Source organism: Nyctereutes procyonoides, unplaced genomic scaffold (assembly GCF_905146905.1).
Source record: "Nyctereutes procyonoides isolate TBG_1078 unplaced genomic scaffold, NYPRO_anot_genome, whole genome shotgun sequence".
In the NCBI taxonomy this organism is placed as follows: domain Eukaryota; kingdom Metazoa; phylum Chordata; class Mammalia; order Carnivora; family Canidae; genus Nyctereutes; species Nyctereutes procyonoides.
Genome location: NW_026575046.1, coordinates 52,886,869 through 52,905,141, shown reverse-complemented (window position 1 = coordinate 52,905,141; position 18,273 = coordinate 52,886,869). Strand labels below are relative to the sequence as shown.

General features: G+C 35.1%; 1 protein-coding gene and 1 non-coding gene across 2 annotated transcripts in view; both read left to right on the top strand.

Annotated features, from left to right (window-relative positions):
* DCP2 (decapping mRNA 2) overlaps positions 1-17,287 on the top strand; it is a 51,128-nt gene extending 33,841 nt beyond the window's left edge. The window contains exons 8-11 of the mRNA XM_055325157.1: positions 2,107-2,242; positions 5,755-5,865; positions 7,909-7,960; positions 9,598-17,287. Of these exons, the coding sequence (XP_055181132.1) occupies positions 2,107-2,242; positions 5,755-5,865; positions 7,909-7,960; positions 9,598-9,761 (463 nt within the window). The 3' untranslated portion in view covers positions 9,762-17,287. The remainder of the gene's footprint in view (positions 1-2,106; positions 2,243-5,754; positions 5,866-7,908; positions 7,961-9,597) is intronic.
* LOC129510076 (U6 spliceosomal RNA) lies at positions 2,999-3,105 on the top strand. Its single transcript, XR_008664518.1, has one exon. It is a non-coding gene; the product is annotated as a U6 spliceosomal RNA (small nuclear RNA).
* Positions 17,288-18,273: the final 986 nt, after the last annotated feature.

Below are 18,273 nucleotides of genomic sequence, written 5' to 3'. Positions count from 1 at the left end.
TTTAATGCAGTAGTAGCATTTTGCCTCTAAAGTTTAGAGAGGCGTTAGATTCCTTTTTGGAATTATTTTGTTACTGGTCTTAAGATAATAGAAAATTTTTTTTTTTTTAAGAAGTTTTTTTTTTTTTTTAATTTATGATAGGCACACAGTGAGAGAGAGAGAGAGGCAGAGACACAGGCAGAGGGAGAAGCAGGCTCCATGCACCGGGAGCCCCACGTGGGATTCGATCCCGGGTCTCCAGGATCGTGCCCTGGGCCAAAGGCAGGCGCCAAACCGCTACGCCACCCAGGGATCCCTAGAAAATTTTTTTTAAGGGTTTTTGATGAGATGAAAAGGTTAATTGAAATTGGAAAGGAGCTTCAGGCACATTTTTAAAATAGTATACACAAGAGGGTACCAACTTTTTAGATGGGTTGAAAGAACATGAGGAAAAGAAAAAAATCTGCCTCTGTGCATGTTGCTACTGTTCTGTTCTCATATCCTGCTTTAGGGACAGTTGAGTCTCCGAAGATCCTTGAGTGGAGGATATATTGAGGTCTGTTTTTGTGTAGGGTAGATGAGGAATGCTAATGTATAATTTGTTCAGAAAGATAGAACTATGAAGACTTGGGCTTGCTTCTTTTCTTTCCCTAACAAAGACTTGTTGATTGTACTGTAAAAAATGACTGTTACATGGACAGTAACCACAAAGAACATTTTCTTGGTTGGAACTTAATTATATCCAAATCACAATTATAGAGTAGGCTGAGTAATTTTGTTTATAAGCATATATATTTGTAATAAGCTTGGTAGAACTTTGTATATGTTAGGCTCAGAGGGAGTTGCATTTTACATTTACTTTAATATAGATGTTCTGATTATATCTGAGGGCTTCAAAAATTAAACGGGAACAAACAATATCTACAATCAGTATGTTTTTAAAATACGTCGGGAATATTCCATCCTAATTGGGTTTTATGAGGACAGGAGCTTGGACTAAATGCCTCGAGGGTTATTTCCACCTTTTGGAACCTGTAATTATAATCATCAAATTATACACTACTAGACATAAACAAAACAGTATAGGAAAAGTAAATAGGAGTGTAGCTAAGATTAAAAAGAACCGTAACTACTAAAACATTATGAAATAGTGATAGTGTTTAGGAAAAAAAAATTGTCTTGACTTTTCATGTTTGGGAGGCTTTGTCCACCATAGTGTGCTATATGATGTCCATATCTTTTAGTCCTAGGCTTTGTAGTCCTGGAGAGAGGAGTTAGGATGTAATGAAGCAATTTTAACCAAATTTCAGGTTTCTTAGGCAGGATGGTGTTTTTAGCATACAGACTAATGTCTGTGATATGTTGGAGGAAATACCTGAATTTTGTCTCAAGAAAATAGGCATGCTGCAATTTTATTATAATTTTTAAATGGGAAAGGAGAACTCTGAAATAATCACTGTAGTACAGTTCTCTGGATCAATGACTCTGGACTGTATTATAAATGTAAGTAGTACTATAAAATGTTCTTTATTACAAACTTTATTGTACTATGTGAGTACAACCATTTACAATCAAAATCTTTCACATAAGAATTTGAGACCAGACTTTTTAAAATTTGCTCGTCTATTTTCTTGGGCCCCTTAATTTTTTGCTTTAGAATATAGCTTAAATTTTCAGATCTTCCTCTAGAATGGAAGAGATCCATAACCAACGTGTGCAGGATCAAATTCTGTATTTTAAACATCTTGGCGAGAATGCGTTGTCTCTCCTAGTAAGAAGGAATAGCCACATGTGTTTGTTTCAAATCAATTTAGAATTATTTCCTTCTGATTTTTAAAGGTATAATTACTAATAGGGAGGGGGTAATATGGATAACTTAGAAAAGTTTGGGGTTAAAAATAACACTTAATCCATTCAAGAAATAGTGAACACCAGGCACTCTTCTGGGTGCTGGGGATAAAGCAGGTAAGAATCCCAACTCTTATGGAACTTGTAGTCTACTGCGGAGAGATAGAGATTAAATAAGAAAGTAAAGTTTGTGATCTATAAGATAAACTATCAAAGTGTTAGAAGAAGTTTAAGTGAAAATTTTGTGATCTGATTTTTATTTTTTAAATCTTGGTATAGTCGAACCAAATTCCGCCACAGTCAGCAGTTATTTCCTGAAGGTTCTCCTGGTGACCAGTGGGTAAAGTACAGGCAGCCACTGCAACAAAAGCCATATAATAATCATTCTGAAATGTCTGACATTTTAAAAGCAAAGGTGAGTGATAATACATTTAAAGATTTTCATAACTTTAGATTTGACTTAGAAATATATCTGAATTGAGGAATTGCAGACTAACAGTTACAGAGCTCTGAATTGTTGATCAAAGATTTCTGTGTTCCAAACTTGTGATTTGAAGCGTGGTTAATTAAGACTTCTTAACCTTAACCTTTACAGTTTTGGTATAAATCCAGTGTAGTAAGAAATAAAAATTAGCATCTGACTTTGGTATATATGCCATCAGTGAAAGGTTTATTATTGTGTTGTAATCTAGTGTGTGATTATGCCACACTTCATTCTACTTTTAATGGACATTTCAATTGTTTCCAGTTTTGAGCTTTTTACAAACAGTTCTCCTATGGATATTTCTGTATGTATTTTGATGAGCATACACCATTGTTTTGTGTATAGGATTTTTTGGATCAGTGGATATGCTGTGTTCTTCAGTATATGCTGCAAACAATGTTCTCAAGTTATCCCCAACAAAAAATACGAGAGCTCCATTTATTCCACATTCTTACTAATTCTTGGCATTGTCTTTATCATTTTAGCCATCCATTTGGGTGCCACTCTTGTTTTAATTCTTTTAAAAAATATACTGGTTTCATCAAAATTACAAACTTTTGTGCATCAGAGAGCATTCTTAAAGAGTGAGAAGATAACCCATAGAATGAGAGAATATATTTGGAAATCACATATCAAATGTGAGATTAATATCCAGAATTCCTCTAATTCAACAAAAAACCGCAATTAGTCCTTTTTTCAGCAGCACGTAGACTAAAATTCGAATGATATAGAGAAGATTAGCATGGCCCCTACACAAGGATGGCAAGCAAATTTGTGAACAAAAACCCAATTAAAAAAATGAGCAAACAACTTGAATAGACATTTCCCCAAAGAAGATATTCAGTGGCCAATAAACACACAAAAAAATCTCAACATCTTTAGTCATTAGAGAAACACAAATCAAAACCACACTGAGATACTGCTTCATATCCACTAGGAAAGCTGTAATTAAAAAGAAAAAAGGAAAGTCTCAGGTGTTGACAATAATGTGGAGAAATTAGAATCCCTATGCATTTTTGATGGGCATGTAAATGGTACAGCTGCCATGGAAAATAGGTTGGTGTTTCCTAAAAAAGTTAAATTCAGAATTATCATATGATCTGGCAATTTTATTTCCTGGGTTATATACCTCACAAAATTGAAAATAAGGACTCAACCAGATAACTTGTATACCAGTGTTCATAGTGGCATTATTCACAATAGCCAAAAGGTGGAAACAGCCTATATGTCTGTCAACAGATTAGTGGATGAACAAAATATACATACAGAGTTTTATTAGTCATAAAAAGGAATGAAATTGTGATACAAACATGGCTGTTATATGGTCTTTGAACCTTGGACACATGCTACGTGAAATAAGTCATACATGATGGACAAATTATATTTGGTACCTAATAGACAAATTTAGAGACAAATTAACTTGAGATTACTAAAGTTGAGGGACAGGGAATACAGAGTTATTTAATGGGCATAAAGTTCCTGTTTGGTTTGATGAAAAACATTCTGGAGATGGATACTGGTGGTGGCTGTACAACATTGTGACAATACTTACTGCCACTGACTTGTATGTTTAAAAGTTATGATAGTAAACTATATTTATTGTACCATACTAAAAAAATACCAAGAAGAGCAGAATGAATGAAACTGAATTAGAAGTATGTGATAACATGCATTTCTGTAAACCTATTTCTTTATTATTTAAATTTTTTTTAATTGAAGTCTATTTTACAATGTTACATTAGTTTCAGGTGTACATCATAGTGATTCACCATCTCTATATGTTATGCTGTGCTCACCACAAGTGTAGTTCCACTTGTTCCACTTGTATGGCACCATACAACCACCATATAACGCTATTACAATGTGATTGACTATATTCCCTACGGCTGTGCCTTTTATTCTTGTGACTTATTCCATAACTAGAAGCCTCTATCTCCCACTCTCCTTCATCCATTTTGCCCATTTTCCCCTCGGGCAACCATCAGTTTGTTTTCTGTTCCTAACCAATTATTTAAGTTAGCTTATTGTTGGGGTGCCTGGCAGGCTCAGTTAGAAGAGTGCAACTCCTGATCTCTGGACTTGAGTCCGAGCCCCACATTGAAATAAAAACTTAAAAAAAAAAAGTGTTTCGTTTTCAGGCTATTTTAGGAACTGCTTTTTTTTTTTTTTTTTTTTAAAGGTGAATAGACACCAGGACAGGTTTTTTTTTTTTTTTTTTTTTTTTTTTTTAAGATTTTATTTATTCATGAGAGACAGAGAGAGAAAGGCAGAGACACAGGCAGAGGGAGGAGCAGGCTCCATGCAGGGAGCCTGACGTGGGACTCGATCCCGGGTCTCCAGAATTACGCTCTGGACTGAAGGTGGCACTAAACCACTGAGCCACTCTGGCTGCCCTATTTTAGGAACTGCTTAGCTTTTTCTGTAGGTAGAGTATAAACAAATGCATTTTGATATTCTTAAAAGTACAAAATAATAATTATTTATGTTGTTTTAGTCCTCTTAACTAACTGTCCCTTTAAGATCATTAGGGACAAAGTAATGTTTAAAAACTTTATTTTTTAAATTAAACCTAGATTTTGGGGGGAAATGATAAGAAAATTAACTTATGTTAAATCATACAATTACAAAATGTCAACTACTGCATGTTTAGGCTTTAGATCTAACTTTAGGGATAATGGCCTAAGTTTTTAAAATACCAATCTTAAAAAAAATAAAAATAAAAAAAATAAATAAAATACCAATCTTTATTTTGTATAAAAGGTTATTAATTTAAAAATACTTGTTTATTATAAATTTAAAGCAGATTTTAGGATAACAGTTGATAACTATCTGCTGCATATTTCTTGTTTTAAAAAATGGCCAGGTGCCTTCGCATTCCACCTCAGAGGTTGTTTATGATGGTCGCATAAGGTTTTCAAACTTGTTTATCTCTCCTTCTCCCATTTTTTTTAACTTGTGCATTGTAAACAAAGTCTGTAAGCAGAAATGGGATAAGGCAAGATTCCTAGGGACCACTGTATTTACTGTTGTGTACCTTTAGAGGAATCTTGTTTTGTGAAGCACTGTCTTCTGTAAGAAAATACTGATACGTGGTTCCCCAATTTTTTTTTTTTAGGATTTTATTTATTGATGAGAGAGAGAGAGAGAGAGAGAGAGAGAGAGAGGCAGATACATAGGTAGAGAGAGGAGCAGGCTCCCTGCGGGGAGTCCAATTTGGGACTCGATCCCAGGACTCCAGGATCACGCCCTGAGTTGAAGACAGATCCTCAGCCACTGAGCCACTCAGGTGTTCCATGTGGTTCTCCAATATTCTAGGAAAATTTTGGGAGGGACTTTGCTAAACTCTCATTCAACCAGTTAAACATATTCTTGGCAGTATATTCTTTGGTCCTGTTAAATTATACTGTAGGCTAATATTTTATTTCTTCTCTTTGGAAAAACAGAATCAAAGTATGAGGGGAAATGGCAAAAAACAGTATCAGGACTCACCTAATCAGAAGAAAAGAACAAATGGGATCCACAGTCAGCCAGCCAAGCAGCAGAATCCCTTAATGGTAAGACTTACATCTATAAAACTAAGAAGGCAGTTTATCCGTTTTAGGAGTGGGGCAAGGCATTGTCCAAAAAGCACATTGAATTGATACATTGATAAGATATTTATGCAGTGAAACTGTGCATTATTTGCTTACTTAAAATCTCTGGCTGCCCTGTTACAGGTTTGTCACATTGAATTACACATCTGATTTTTTGCTATTTTATGTCGGTATTTAAATATTTTTTAGTACTGTGAAAACAGTGTGTAGTCAACCCTGTTTTCTAGAAAGAGGAAGTCCTTGGCTATTTTTCTTTGTTTTTCTAAATTGAGTCTGTATTGTTTTAATAAAGCTAAAGTTGGGGAGAACATCACAAGTGTATTTTTTTTCTCTTCAAGTTGATAGAATTTATAAACGAGGTAAATATAAAGAGTTTTAGAGATCTGGGGACTGTAGAGATGGCAGTAGGTTTCAGACAATAACAGGCATATGAAAAATTTTGGCAGAGGTCAATGTTCCAAAATGATAGAATAAAATAATTATAAAGAAAGGTGATAGAATTTAGAAAATTAAAATAAAGTCAGTGCCATAGCCCTTAGACTGGGCCTGCAGACAGATAACTGTGAGCATTTTAGGACATTTACTTTCACGCTTAGTCTGTGGTCCAGAAAGTTGCAGTTCATAATTAATGGGTCTCCTTGTTTGTCTTTTCTGGAAGTCCTAGTTTTCTTTTTTTAACAATGGGTGATAATAGTAGTTTTCAAAGTTTTATCAAAAATTTTTACCTGAGTTTCTATTTGCTGTTTACTTGGGTGTATTGATTCCAAGGGCAAATACGTTTGTTTTTTTAAAACACATGTTAAAGATCAATTTACTCTTAGATTACTTGCCTTTTAATGTTAAACTTTTTTTTTGTCAGATTGGCACAGATAAAAAGAGAGCCACGTTTATTATTATTATTATTATTATTATTATTATTTTAATTTTTATTTATTTATGATAGTCACACAGAGAGAGAGAGAGAGGCAGAGACACAGGCAGAGGGAGAAGCAGTCTCCATGCACTGGGAGCCCGACATGGGATTCGATCCCGGGTCTCCAGGATCGCGCCCTGGGCCAAAGGCAGGCGCTAAACCGATGCGCCACCCAGGGATCCCCCACTTGTATATTATTGAGTGTATTGACAATACTTAAAAATAACTAATTGGTACTACCTTTTAGAGAGTAGCTTGACTATATGGAAAGCCTGAAAAGTTTCTTAAATTGTTTCCCTAGAAGAAAATTTTCAAGAATGTTCATCCCAGTACTCTTTTGAATAATGAAAACATGGAAACAATATGCATATCCAAGAGTATAATTTCAAATGCTGTATCATATATTCAGTGGGCTACCGTGTAGTCATTAAAAATGATGGTGTAGATTTATATTTATTGAAAATAATATATTCACAGTATATTACATTTAAAAAGTAGTTTGGGGCGCCTGGGTGGCTCATTCATTTAAGGCATCCAACTCTTGATTTCAGCTCAGGCCATGCTCTCCGGATCGTGGGATTGAGCCCCCGCGTGATCTGGCCCCATTTTGGGCTCACACTTAGTGGGGAGTTCCCCTCCCACTATCCCTTCCCCTGCTCACCCATGTTTATGCCTTCTCTCTCTAAGATAAATAATACATCCTTAGGGGGGAAAAAAGTAAGATATAGAATAGTCCTATGTACCTAATAATTCCACTAAATTTTTAGTAATTGTATGAAAATTCACAGTATCTTCATAAAGAAAAAGCTAGAGAGATGCACTAAAATGTTAATAATTATCTCTGGGTTGAAAAATTTAATGAGTAATTTTTTTTTCTGGTGTTTCTATATTGTACATGTAATCAAGAACTAAAAAAAGTTTTAGGTGTAAAATAAAAAAAAATACCAGTGTAAGACTGGGATGGTGATTATATTCCTGGTTTAATTTTCTTCCTGAGAAATTTGCTAACATATCTCCTCATTTATGTAGAATAACTACAGATGGTGTATTTTGTATGTGTGTGTGTGTGTGTGTTTGTGTTCTTTTAATAGAAATGTGAAAAAAAACTTCATCCACGAAAACTTCAGGATAATTTTGAAACAGGCAAGTCATTTTCTTTTTAAAATCTCTGGGGGATTTGATTTGGTTTTGGTCTAACCTTGATTTTAGTTGAGAGGGTAATGGATTGTGATAGATAAGCAGAAAGAGTTGCACATGTTTTGTAGAGAGTTCATATATGTGATCATATTCTCTAAATATGAAACTCGCTAAAATGAACTTAAATCATCAGGATGAAATGATCTTCCCTTTCAGTGTGCTATTTTTGCGGGTGAATGTCAAACCTGGGTGCTGTGCGTGAACATTGTAAATTAATAGGTATTAGTGAGGGGAGTAGAACCAAATAGCATAAACATGAGGAGACCTCATTCTCACATATATGTAAGAGGAGCATTGACTTCAGAAGGGCAACATTTCTTACTTTTAGGAGGTAATGAGCAACTTTTTAAGGAGGTACTATGGATGACATCTGGAGCTTCCCTATCCTCAGTTATAAAGAGTAGGTATGTGGGCTAATTTGGAAAGTAATGGTGATGAATGTAGAAAGTTCTTTGGTAATACTGATTTAATAGACATCATCTGAAACTACAGTAGACTTTTTTTATTACATGTTGTTTTGAATTGTGTGAAATCCCTGTGCAGTAGATAATGCATTTATTCACTATTTAAATGTAAGGCTTTTATATAGAAAAGTCTAAGAAATAAGAAGAATTATGATCATATTTTCTTGCAGTACTGTTTATGATTTAAGCAGGAAAAACACTATTTTAAAAGATGCTTTTATTCTATTTTGAAAAATTAAGGTTAATTATGAAGTCATGTAGTTTGGTATACACAAAGTATGTGCGAGGAGTCCCCTTAATAAGATTTTTCTGACCACGTTGGCTGATGGGGACATGATAGCCTAATAGGTTAATTAATGTAAGCTCAGAAATTAGTTATTTTACAAAATCTTTAAAAGCCATGTGTCCAGGAAGAAGGTACTAAAATAAAGTATACTCTAACTTAATATACCCAGCTTAATATGGACATACACAATTTGTCTTATAAAAGAAATGTGAAAGAATTTTTGTCCTGAGAAACCTGATTTGAGATTTTCTTTGTGCCTCAGCCTCCTGATGTCTATTCCCAATCCACTTCCCTGGTCAGGTCTCTGCTCTACCTTTAAAACAAAACAAAACAAAATCCTGATAAATTGAGAGTTTTGTTGGACCATGATTTTTAAAATTTGGATTTTTCTTTAGGTAAATATATTCCCCGATGATTTGGCCAGCTCCACCTTTATTTTTCTAGACTTGGACTCTTTATAAATCTTAGATTACAGTTGTAATCTTTACAGTGCTTACATTTTGATCCTTGTGTTAAGTTCTGTTTGATGGTAGAAAACAAAAATGAGAGGTAGACAAAAGTATGGCCATTTTTTAAAGCATGTGAATACTAAGGGTTTAAAGGCAGAGATTAAGATTTGGAATGAATGTGTGGAAATCAATAATCATAGATTAGAAAGTCAGTTAAGCCCCAATTTAGGGAAAGGAAAGTATCTTGGTGGTTCTACTTAAGTTAGATTTAGAGTGTGGTGAGGAAAAATATGTATGGTATGTGAATTCCTTTATAACAAAAGGTGAGAAGGGCAGCATTTGAGTTCCCATTAAGTTACTGAGTTTGTTTATTTATTTAAACAGATGCTGTATATGACTTGCCTTGCTCCGGTGAAGACCAGTTGCTAGAACATGCCGAGGGACAGTCTGTGGCATGTAATGGTCATTGCAAGTTCCCCTTTTCATCCAGAGCCTTTTTGAGTTTTAAGTTTGACCATAATGCTATAATGAAAATCTTGGATCTTTGATAGCAGCAGATGTATTGTGGAAGTCCCACGATCAGAGACCTGTTGCATTTGAGTAGGTGTCTCTTTGAGCCTTACCTTTCTCAGGTGTTTTAAAGAAATGCAGGGAAGCAACGATGTTTCTCAAGATAAATGTTCTCTGTGCAGAAGAGAGAGTAAAAAGAAACATGAGTTTGCACTGTAAATGCAGTTATAACCTTATATACAGATATATCTTTTCAGTCTTTGGCTAATGAATTTAAGTTGCTTTTTATGAGAGCATTTTTTTTTTTTTTCTGTGTGATTGTGGTTTTTATTTTATGTTCTGGTCAAGAAAATAGTGTTTGAGTCATCATCAAGTAACCAAGTTAATGGGAATGCTCCATCTATCCATGACAGTGATTGCAATAAGAGTTTCCTTATATTGACATTTTTAAAAGAAACTTAAAATTCACAAATATTAAATGAATGCAAGAGCTAAAAATGTCACAGAAGTCAAAATTGCAGGTCATCTGCTTTGGTGGCATTTTTGCACATTTCTCTGCTTCTAACCACTTAGGTTCCCTATTCCTCCTCTGCTGGGAGATTTGTTGAAAGGTTTTAGTTAAAGCCAGCATCTACTGTGTAATGTTCATGTTGAAAATGAACACAGCACTTCATTGAAGGACAAAATCCTCAGCCTGTAGAAGGACTGAGTTGGTTGGGTGAGAAGTGGATGCTCTGATGTGGAGTTGAGAGCCTTGTGCAGTCAGCAACTCTGTGAGACTGCTAGGGAGTGGGGAGCATGGAGCATGCAGGCAGGGACCGGGCAACTGCTTTGGTCTGGTCTTCACCATCCTGCTGCCAGCCCTTTAGTATTATACAATGGCTTTGTTCCTGTGAAGATTGATTCTCTATTATTGATGTGTAAATATGAATGGAGTACTGACATTATTAGGCTTTACATTGCATCTCTCTGTTGATCTCTGGAAACTAATGTTGTATTAGGTTCCAGTTTGCAATAGTAGCAGAAGCTGACATGCTTTTATGAGCATGCTGAAGCCCCAGGATGATGGAGTGAGAAGGGATGGGGTGTACACTTCACCCAAGTACAAATAAAGCATTTCACTAGGAGATGATCAGAACATGAAGGTAACATACATAACTCACTTCTAGGACTGTATTTTGCTTCTTCAGGATTCTTAAATCTAGGTAAAGATGGCAGTGCCCATTTGCTCTACTTGAGGACAATCACCAGGGCTCTAAGGGGGCTTTCGTGTTCAGGCTGCTTCTGACCTCATTGAAGGTATTTCTTTTGGGGGGTGATGTGTGAGCATATGTGTGCGTGTGCATCGGCCATGTGTGTTTTAAAAATCTTTTTTTACATGTGGTATCCACAAAATATATTTCTGCTTGTAAATTTTATTGTAGAAATCTTTATTCTGTATAGATAGGCTATTTAATAGGGGTTCTATTTAACCCAGTGGGACTTTGAGAAGAAGTACTATTGTAAGGAATTCACTTGTATTTCTTTGCTTTAGCTTTTAAATGGCTTGATTTTAAAGGAAAAATTCTATTTATTAATAAGTGTCACCCTCTTGGTGCTAAGCAGGAGAATTCACAATTACAGCAGTATGTTTAAAATTAGGTTATTCATAATCCTGCATCTTTTAATGTGACAAACTTGTGAATCCTTCTGTGACCTTTTTAAAAATGCATTATCTGATTGCTTTTGGAAGCTTTTAACTGTTCTTTCCAGAAATACAGCTGCTTTGCTTGGGTCTCCTTGAGCCATATTTATAGTTGGTCCCAGCATTCCAGATTTTTATTAAATTGTTAAGGGAGTGAAAACTTAGTTTGCCTAGCAGGTAAATCATTTTCACTCGTTTACTGCCATCTGGAAACCATATAATTTTTGGTGATTGTGTGTGTGTGTGTGTTTTGTTTTTGTTTTTTGAGTATTTTGGTCAGTCTTTCTGGTGCCTAGAGTTGGGTTTTTCAGCTCTTAATACTAAAGCAAAAGAGATTAGAATTTAGTTACCAGAAGTATGTCCTCTAAAGGTGTTGAGCCTTTTCAAGAACCAACAAATTTTACCTTTTCAATTACAGCAGTTTAACTATGGTTAAATGTTATTGCTGTTGTGCTGCTTCATTTAACGCACTGTGGAACAAAATGAGGGTATTGTTGGAATGGGATTTTGGTAACTTGAGGCTTTTAGCTCTCTTGACAATTTGAGATAAAGACGTGAGTTAAAGTTTATGTGTGTGATGTGACTTAACTATGCAGAAAATGTATCAGTTGGATGTACCTGTTTTATGTACATCTGCTATACTTATTCCCTTGAACCTGTGTAATAGTTTCTCAGTGTTCAGGTTACCTTGAGAAAGGCCATGCTTAGCACAGAACTGGATTTTTCCTTTGAGAAATTTTAGCATGGTGTGAAGAAATTGAGTGATAAAGGAGTGTGCTGAATATGCAATAATTTACTTCTGTGTGCTGCATTTTAAGAAGCTAGATGAGAAGAGTAGTTGTGTTGGCTTCATTGTGTGTTTTATGTCTTTGAGAGAAAAATAGGTCTTTGAATCCACTTTTTAAATGTTATGTTCCAAGGTTCACTGTGAATCTTTTACTTTTTTAAATTTTGTAGGTGCTTTTATGTATAACTGTAATGATTTGTAAGATGTTAAATGAATGTTTTTGTACTTAACGATTGTTATCCAAAAGATAGGTGTATAGTTTACATGCTTTCACAAAGTTTTTGTTAAGAAATAGCAAATGAATGGTTTTCGGATTTCAACCAGTGACGACACTCTTCCTGAGATGTAAACCGAATAGAACCCCTTAGCATGGGTGAAATTTGAAGAAATTTGAAACTTAAGTTGAATTTTCATGTTAATATATAAAAGCAAATCAATGCTGTCAAGGGATTTGTGGTCACTGCTTGCTGCTTTGAGCTTTGGATATCCTTATTTTTCTATTAAATATCAATAGTGCAGATAATGAAGATGTACAACAGAATATAGCAAAAATAACTTTATGCTGTAAGATTGGGCTGGTACTTTGTCTTTTAAGGCTTTAGTAGTTTGCATATAATATCAAATAAAAAACGCAAATCTAAATGAATGACATCCACAGGGATTAAATTTAAATTTTATTATAAAGCTCAACATATTATGGTGGTCTTTAGAAAAGTTCAGGTCCGAGTACATGTATGCATTAAAAACATTTCATTACCTAATTCCCCCCGTCCCCCATCAGTTAGTTTGAACAGTGAAGAGCAAAGTCAGTATAAAAATTAGACCATTTGCCAAGTTTTCTTACTATGATAATATCTCTTGGCTTTTTATTTTTGTAGTAGTACCTCCCTCTGCCTGCTCAGAGATTTTGTTTTGATTGACATCTATCGTGTCTCTGTATTCCCTGAGCAGTGTTTTCTTTGCATATTAATCATAGTTACAAGTTCAGATTCGTTAATATTTTTATGATTGAAGAAAAATGTCACTTAGTGTCACTTAAGTGATTTTGATTCAGATTATATTCTGGCCCAAGGAAGGGCTCATGTGTATTGTTGTGATTTTATATTAATGATAAAACAAGTCTTATTTTGCCCTAAGGTATCAATATATCCTATACCTTTAAGTATCTGTCTCTGGGTAAACAGGTGTTAGTAAAACAGCAGTTTTGTTAAACCTTATTTCTGACTGCTTGGTAAAGCCTAGCTACTCACCTTATATTCTGTCCTAAGACTTTAAAGTGCATTTGTATAGTTGCTGAAAACTCTAAAAATGAGATTGTGATGAGCTTTCTCAGCCTCTTTTTTCTGCCTAGAGTTGTTGCTCTTGAAGTTTATATTTGTGTGTCCTAAAGATGGCAGATTGCAAATAGGCATTAAAGGCTCTGTCCCATGCTTTCAAAATAAAGTTCTGGATTTCAGTTTCATATATAGGATAGGTTATTATTATAGAACAAAAGTGCCCTGGAGGGAGGAGATAGCTATAGTTACTGGGCAGAGAGAGTATAAGGAAGAAATTTTAGAAGGCAAACCAGTTCTTGAGTGTTTGTCTGTAGTATTAGGCTAGAAATGTGATCACTGTCTAGACCAAGCAGTGTCTAATATATATGGCCATTACCAGGCATTTTCTAGCTCTGGATAAAGTTACTGTTTGTTTTTTTTTTTTTTTTTTTTTTTTTTTTTTATGGTTGCCAAGCAATCCAGTAAGTCTAAAGTAATTTTTCTCACTTTAAAGATTGATGTTTGGGAGTCTGGTCCTTCCTGTGCTGATAAATTTATAATTTATAATTCCAGCCACACTGAGGTGCTCTGCTTTCTTACTGGAATGTAGCTCAGAGCACAGCCAGCCATGGTCAGGTGCGTGACATAGCCACTTAATGTGGTAGCTATACATTTGTCCATCCTGAATGGTGATCCATTCCTTTCCATCTAGTTCTCGTGACAAACAGCATTTACTATTCAAACAGTAATATAAAACTAGGGGGAAAAAATAAAGCTACCTCTCACGCATGGGAATGGACTTGAAGGGGCTGGCTTCCACCAGCTTAGTTGCTCAGACTTTAATGTACAAAGAAATGTAAATAAAAAACTATGGTAAAGTATGGATGTTTTATTTTGAGGAATTTTTATAATTGAATCTTTAATCTGAATTCCCAGATTAATGAAATCACTAGTAAAGAGATTTGTCTTGTGTCTTCTTTGGTTAGCAGAGGGAATGGTCTAGCCGTGGTTGCAGCTTGAAAGCACAATCTTCAGATTGTGAAGAATCAACCATGACAAAGTGCTTGCATTTAGCTCTGTGTAGTATTGGCTAAGGGGGCTTGTGGGTAAAGGATTGGATGCAGAAATCAGTTGCCTTGATTTGTAACTTTGTCCCACATGGACCCTCCTCTTGAGTAGACTTTAGTCCTTTATTTAGTTCAATGGAAGAATAAGGGCCTAAACATCTCTATGTGCTGCTTTTTTTGGTGGGAGAGCTATTGCAGGGATTTGGATGTTATTTTGGTTATCAGCTTCTGTCTGTTGAATGCCATTTGAAGATATGTTGTTTCTTCATTCTTTTTCTTGGTGTGACTGACCAGGAAGAGGCCATGGAATCCCTCACCCCTACCCCAACTGCCCTTTGTATCTTGTTCCTTCTGTAGAAGAATAGTTTGTGCTGCATCCTTATGGTAAATCTGCCACTGTGGGAATTTATATGCAGTGATCATATCTTGCCCTTCAGGGATGATCTCACTGACCCTTGGGCCATGGTGGCGAGGAAGGCTATGGAAACAAGTACTGTTTTGGGTCTCAGTGCATGTAGCTGTCAGATTGGTTTGGGAACAAAGAAAACTGTGGTTCTAGGGTGAAATGGGCAGTGTTCTGCCAGGCCTTAGTCCTGAAGAGGTCTTAGTTAACAGTCTTAGGTTGTGGACTTTCTGAAGTAGAATGTAACATTTTAATGTAATCTGCTTTTAATTCATTGACTGAGGTTCTGAAACAATCTCTAGCTACAAATTATGGTGTGAAACATTTTGGGCACAAATCTACATTAGTCATTTCTCAAGCTTTAAGAAATTCACTACTTCTTTGTAAAATATCTTGGCTTCTATTATTATTTGGGATATTTTGGAGTCAATTATGGATGGCAGCAAATGAAAGCAGAGGTTCTCAGTTGAATGCAGTTTAGTAACATAGTAACTGTTCCTCAGCAGTTTGGTTAGATGTTAATACTTTTTGCAGTGAATGAATAGCAGCGGACTTGCATTCTTCCTGTCCTGTGTATATAATGTGCACTGATAGAAAAGCACAAAAGACCTATCTACAAGAGTTTGTGCATTTCACTACTGTCCTAGGCCACTGCTGTCTTTGTTGTTCATTTTAAGTTTGTATTTGGATGCTGTACAAGTACCTTTTAATTTCAAATTGAAGTGTCCAAAGAACTTGTCTTTAATTTTACTTTTTTGCTCGTATTTCACTTCAAAGTTAGGAGACAGCTAACTGACTTTACATTTTCTTACAGATGTTTCCTTTAGTAATAGGGAAGGAAAATAAAACCATGAACTATTTTGTATATATATATTTGTGTATATAACACACATATTATATATATACATACACATATATTTTCTTATGATTGTTTTCGAAGTTTATTAGCTTAATATCTTATAAAAATCACCTTTGTTAATTGACACAATTCAGATTTAAAGTTTTACCTGTTGGCTTTAATGAAAAAACAATGTTATTTCAGAATGATTAATCAAATGGAATTATAGTTCATGAATTAAGTGAAATCCTCTTATATAAGATTGTCTTTCATGCATTTAGTTTGGATGGGAAAGGGACTAAGAATTGATTTTTTTTTTTAACCCTGCTACTTCCAAAACAAGGGTTTGAAGTGTCTTTTACACTGCAAAGACTAGGTTAATGTTCAAGGAAGATGTCTGGTCTTAAAACGGTTTTCTTGGGGAAGGCTTTAGTCTGAAGAAGGTGAAGATATTTGTGCTGTGCCATGTTAAATTTTATGTGGGACCTACAAGAGCTGGTAGAAAAAAAATTGAAATGGTTTCACTAAATATGTTGAAAAAACTGGACTTTAGAGTAAATGTGATAACTAGATTTATAAACTCTCCAGTAATCATTTTTGTCTTATGTGAAATGATTTAACATTTAATTTTTGCCTTAATTATTACAGAATTTTAGGACTTTACCTTCTAGGGGCATTTTAATGTTTGGAAAAAGAATATAAGTAAATCATTGGAGTAATTCTATCTGTGGTAGTAATGAAGTTCCTGGTGCTTGTTTTGGTTAATTGTCAAGCAGAGCATAAAAGGAACCCCACAATACCTTGGGGTTTACCTTTTTGTTAATACAAATTGATACCTCTCAGTTGAATTTATTGTGTTTCTGGATTTATTACATTCTGGCTAAACAGTAGCTTTGTCTCTTTCCCTCAGTGTTAATCAAAAGATGAGGATTGATTTTCACTTATATTGAGTGTGACTATCGTAAACTAAGAATTTCCAGTGAGTTTAAAATATTTGCGGAATTATTGTACTTCCACAGTCGACTAGTAATGCCAGCTGTACTCTCCACTGAGAAAATGAACAAAGTCCTGTGTCTTAACATTTTTTTCTGACAGTTATTTTTTTTCTGAAAGCTTTTTGATGTAAATAACACCAGTTTAGAAATTAAAAACCTTTTATCTTACATAATACAATTTAAATGAATGAAGGTTTCCTTTTGTATTTTAAAACATTTTTTACAGTTGATTGTTCAAATATTGGCTTTCTGTAAAAATACTATTGTGTTAAATTTAGACTGTAGTGCAATATCAATAAATTTTGCTGCTTGGGCAGTTTTAATTACTACCATAACCGGATTTCTGCTACTGTTACTTATCATAAATTCCAACTTATTCATATTTTGTCTCTCTTTGGACCAATAAAAAATGGTAGGTATGAGATAAAGGCATACTTAAATGATGGGCAGAACTATTAAAAGTGTGCGAGGGATCCCTGGATGGCTCAGCGGTTTGGTGCCTGCCTTCGGCCCAGGGAGTGATCCTAGAGACCCGGGATCGAGTCCCACGTCGGGCTCCCTGCATGGGGCCTGCTTCTTCCTCTGCCTGTGTGTCTGCCTCTCTCTCTCTCTCCTGAATAAATAAAATCTTAAAAAAAAAAAATGTGTGAAAGTGAAAATAAAGAACTGGTATGTATTCTCCACCTCAAACCCTTAATAGTTTAGTTATTGCTTTAAACCAAAATGGATTAGATACATACAATCCAATAATTCTTATATTTTTTCTTGAACCAGGTTTTCCAGATAGAATGCTTGAAGGTCCTTGGATCGTGGGAAAAAGTCTTTTCCACTAGAGACCTCCACTATATAATACATTTTATTTAAAATTTTAAGAGGGGGGCAGCCCCGGTGGCTCAGCGGTTTAGCGCTGCCTACGGTGCAGGGCGTGATCCTGGAGACCTGGGATTGAGTCCCACGTCAGGCTCCCTGCATGGAGCCTGCTTCTCCCTCTGCCTGGGTCTCTGCCTCTCTCTCTCTCCTGTGTATTCTCATGAATAAATAAATAAAATCTTAAAAAAAGAAAATTTTAAGAGGGGACCAAGGTATTACACTTTGCTTTCATACTGAGAGCGGACCACATTTCAGGAAAATAGTCTTCTAATAGACATGTTGCAGTGCTCCTTGCAATCTTTCTTGTCGTCAGGTTGACTTTAATAAATAACTTCCCATTCATACCAAATTTTCAAAGGCAGCCAAATAGAAATTGGCAATAAACGAGGTTCTTTGACTGTTTTGACCTAATACAGTGTCTTGTAGTCCCCAGCTTTGACTAGGACTTTCAATTTAATGTGAAGTAGCACAGGCTTGACATTTATATGTTCAACTGGATTGCAGAAGGACAGCCTTATTACCATTTAATGAACACAGTTAAAGTACATGGAATTAGAAATATTTATTCAGAATATAAGAATGTAAAATATTATAAATGTCTCTGTATAAATAAATGGAGTTTTTTAAAAAACAATCCTATATCAAATAAC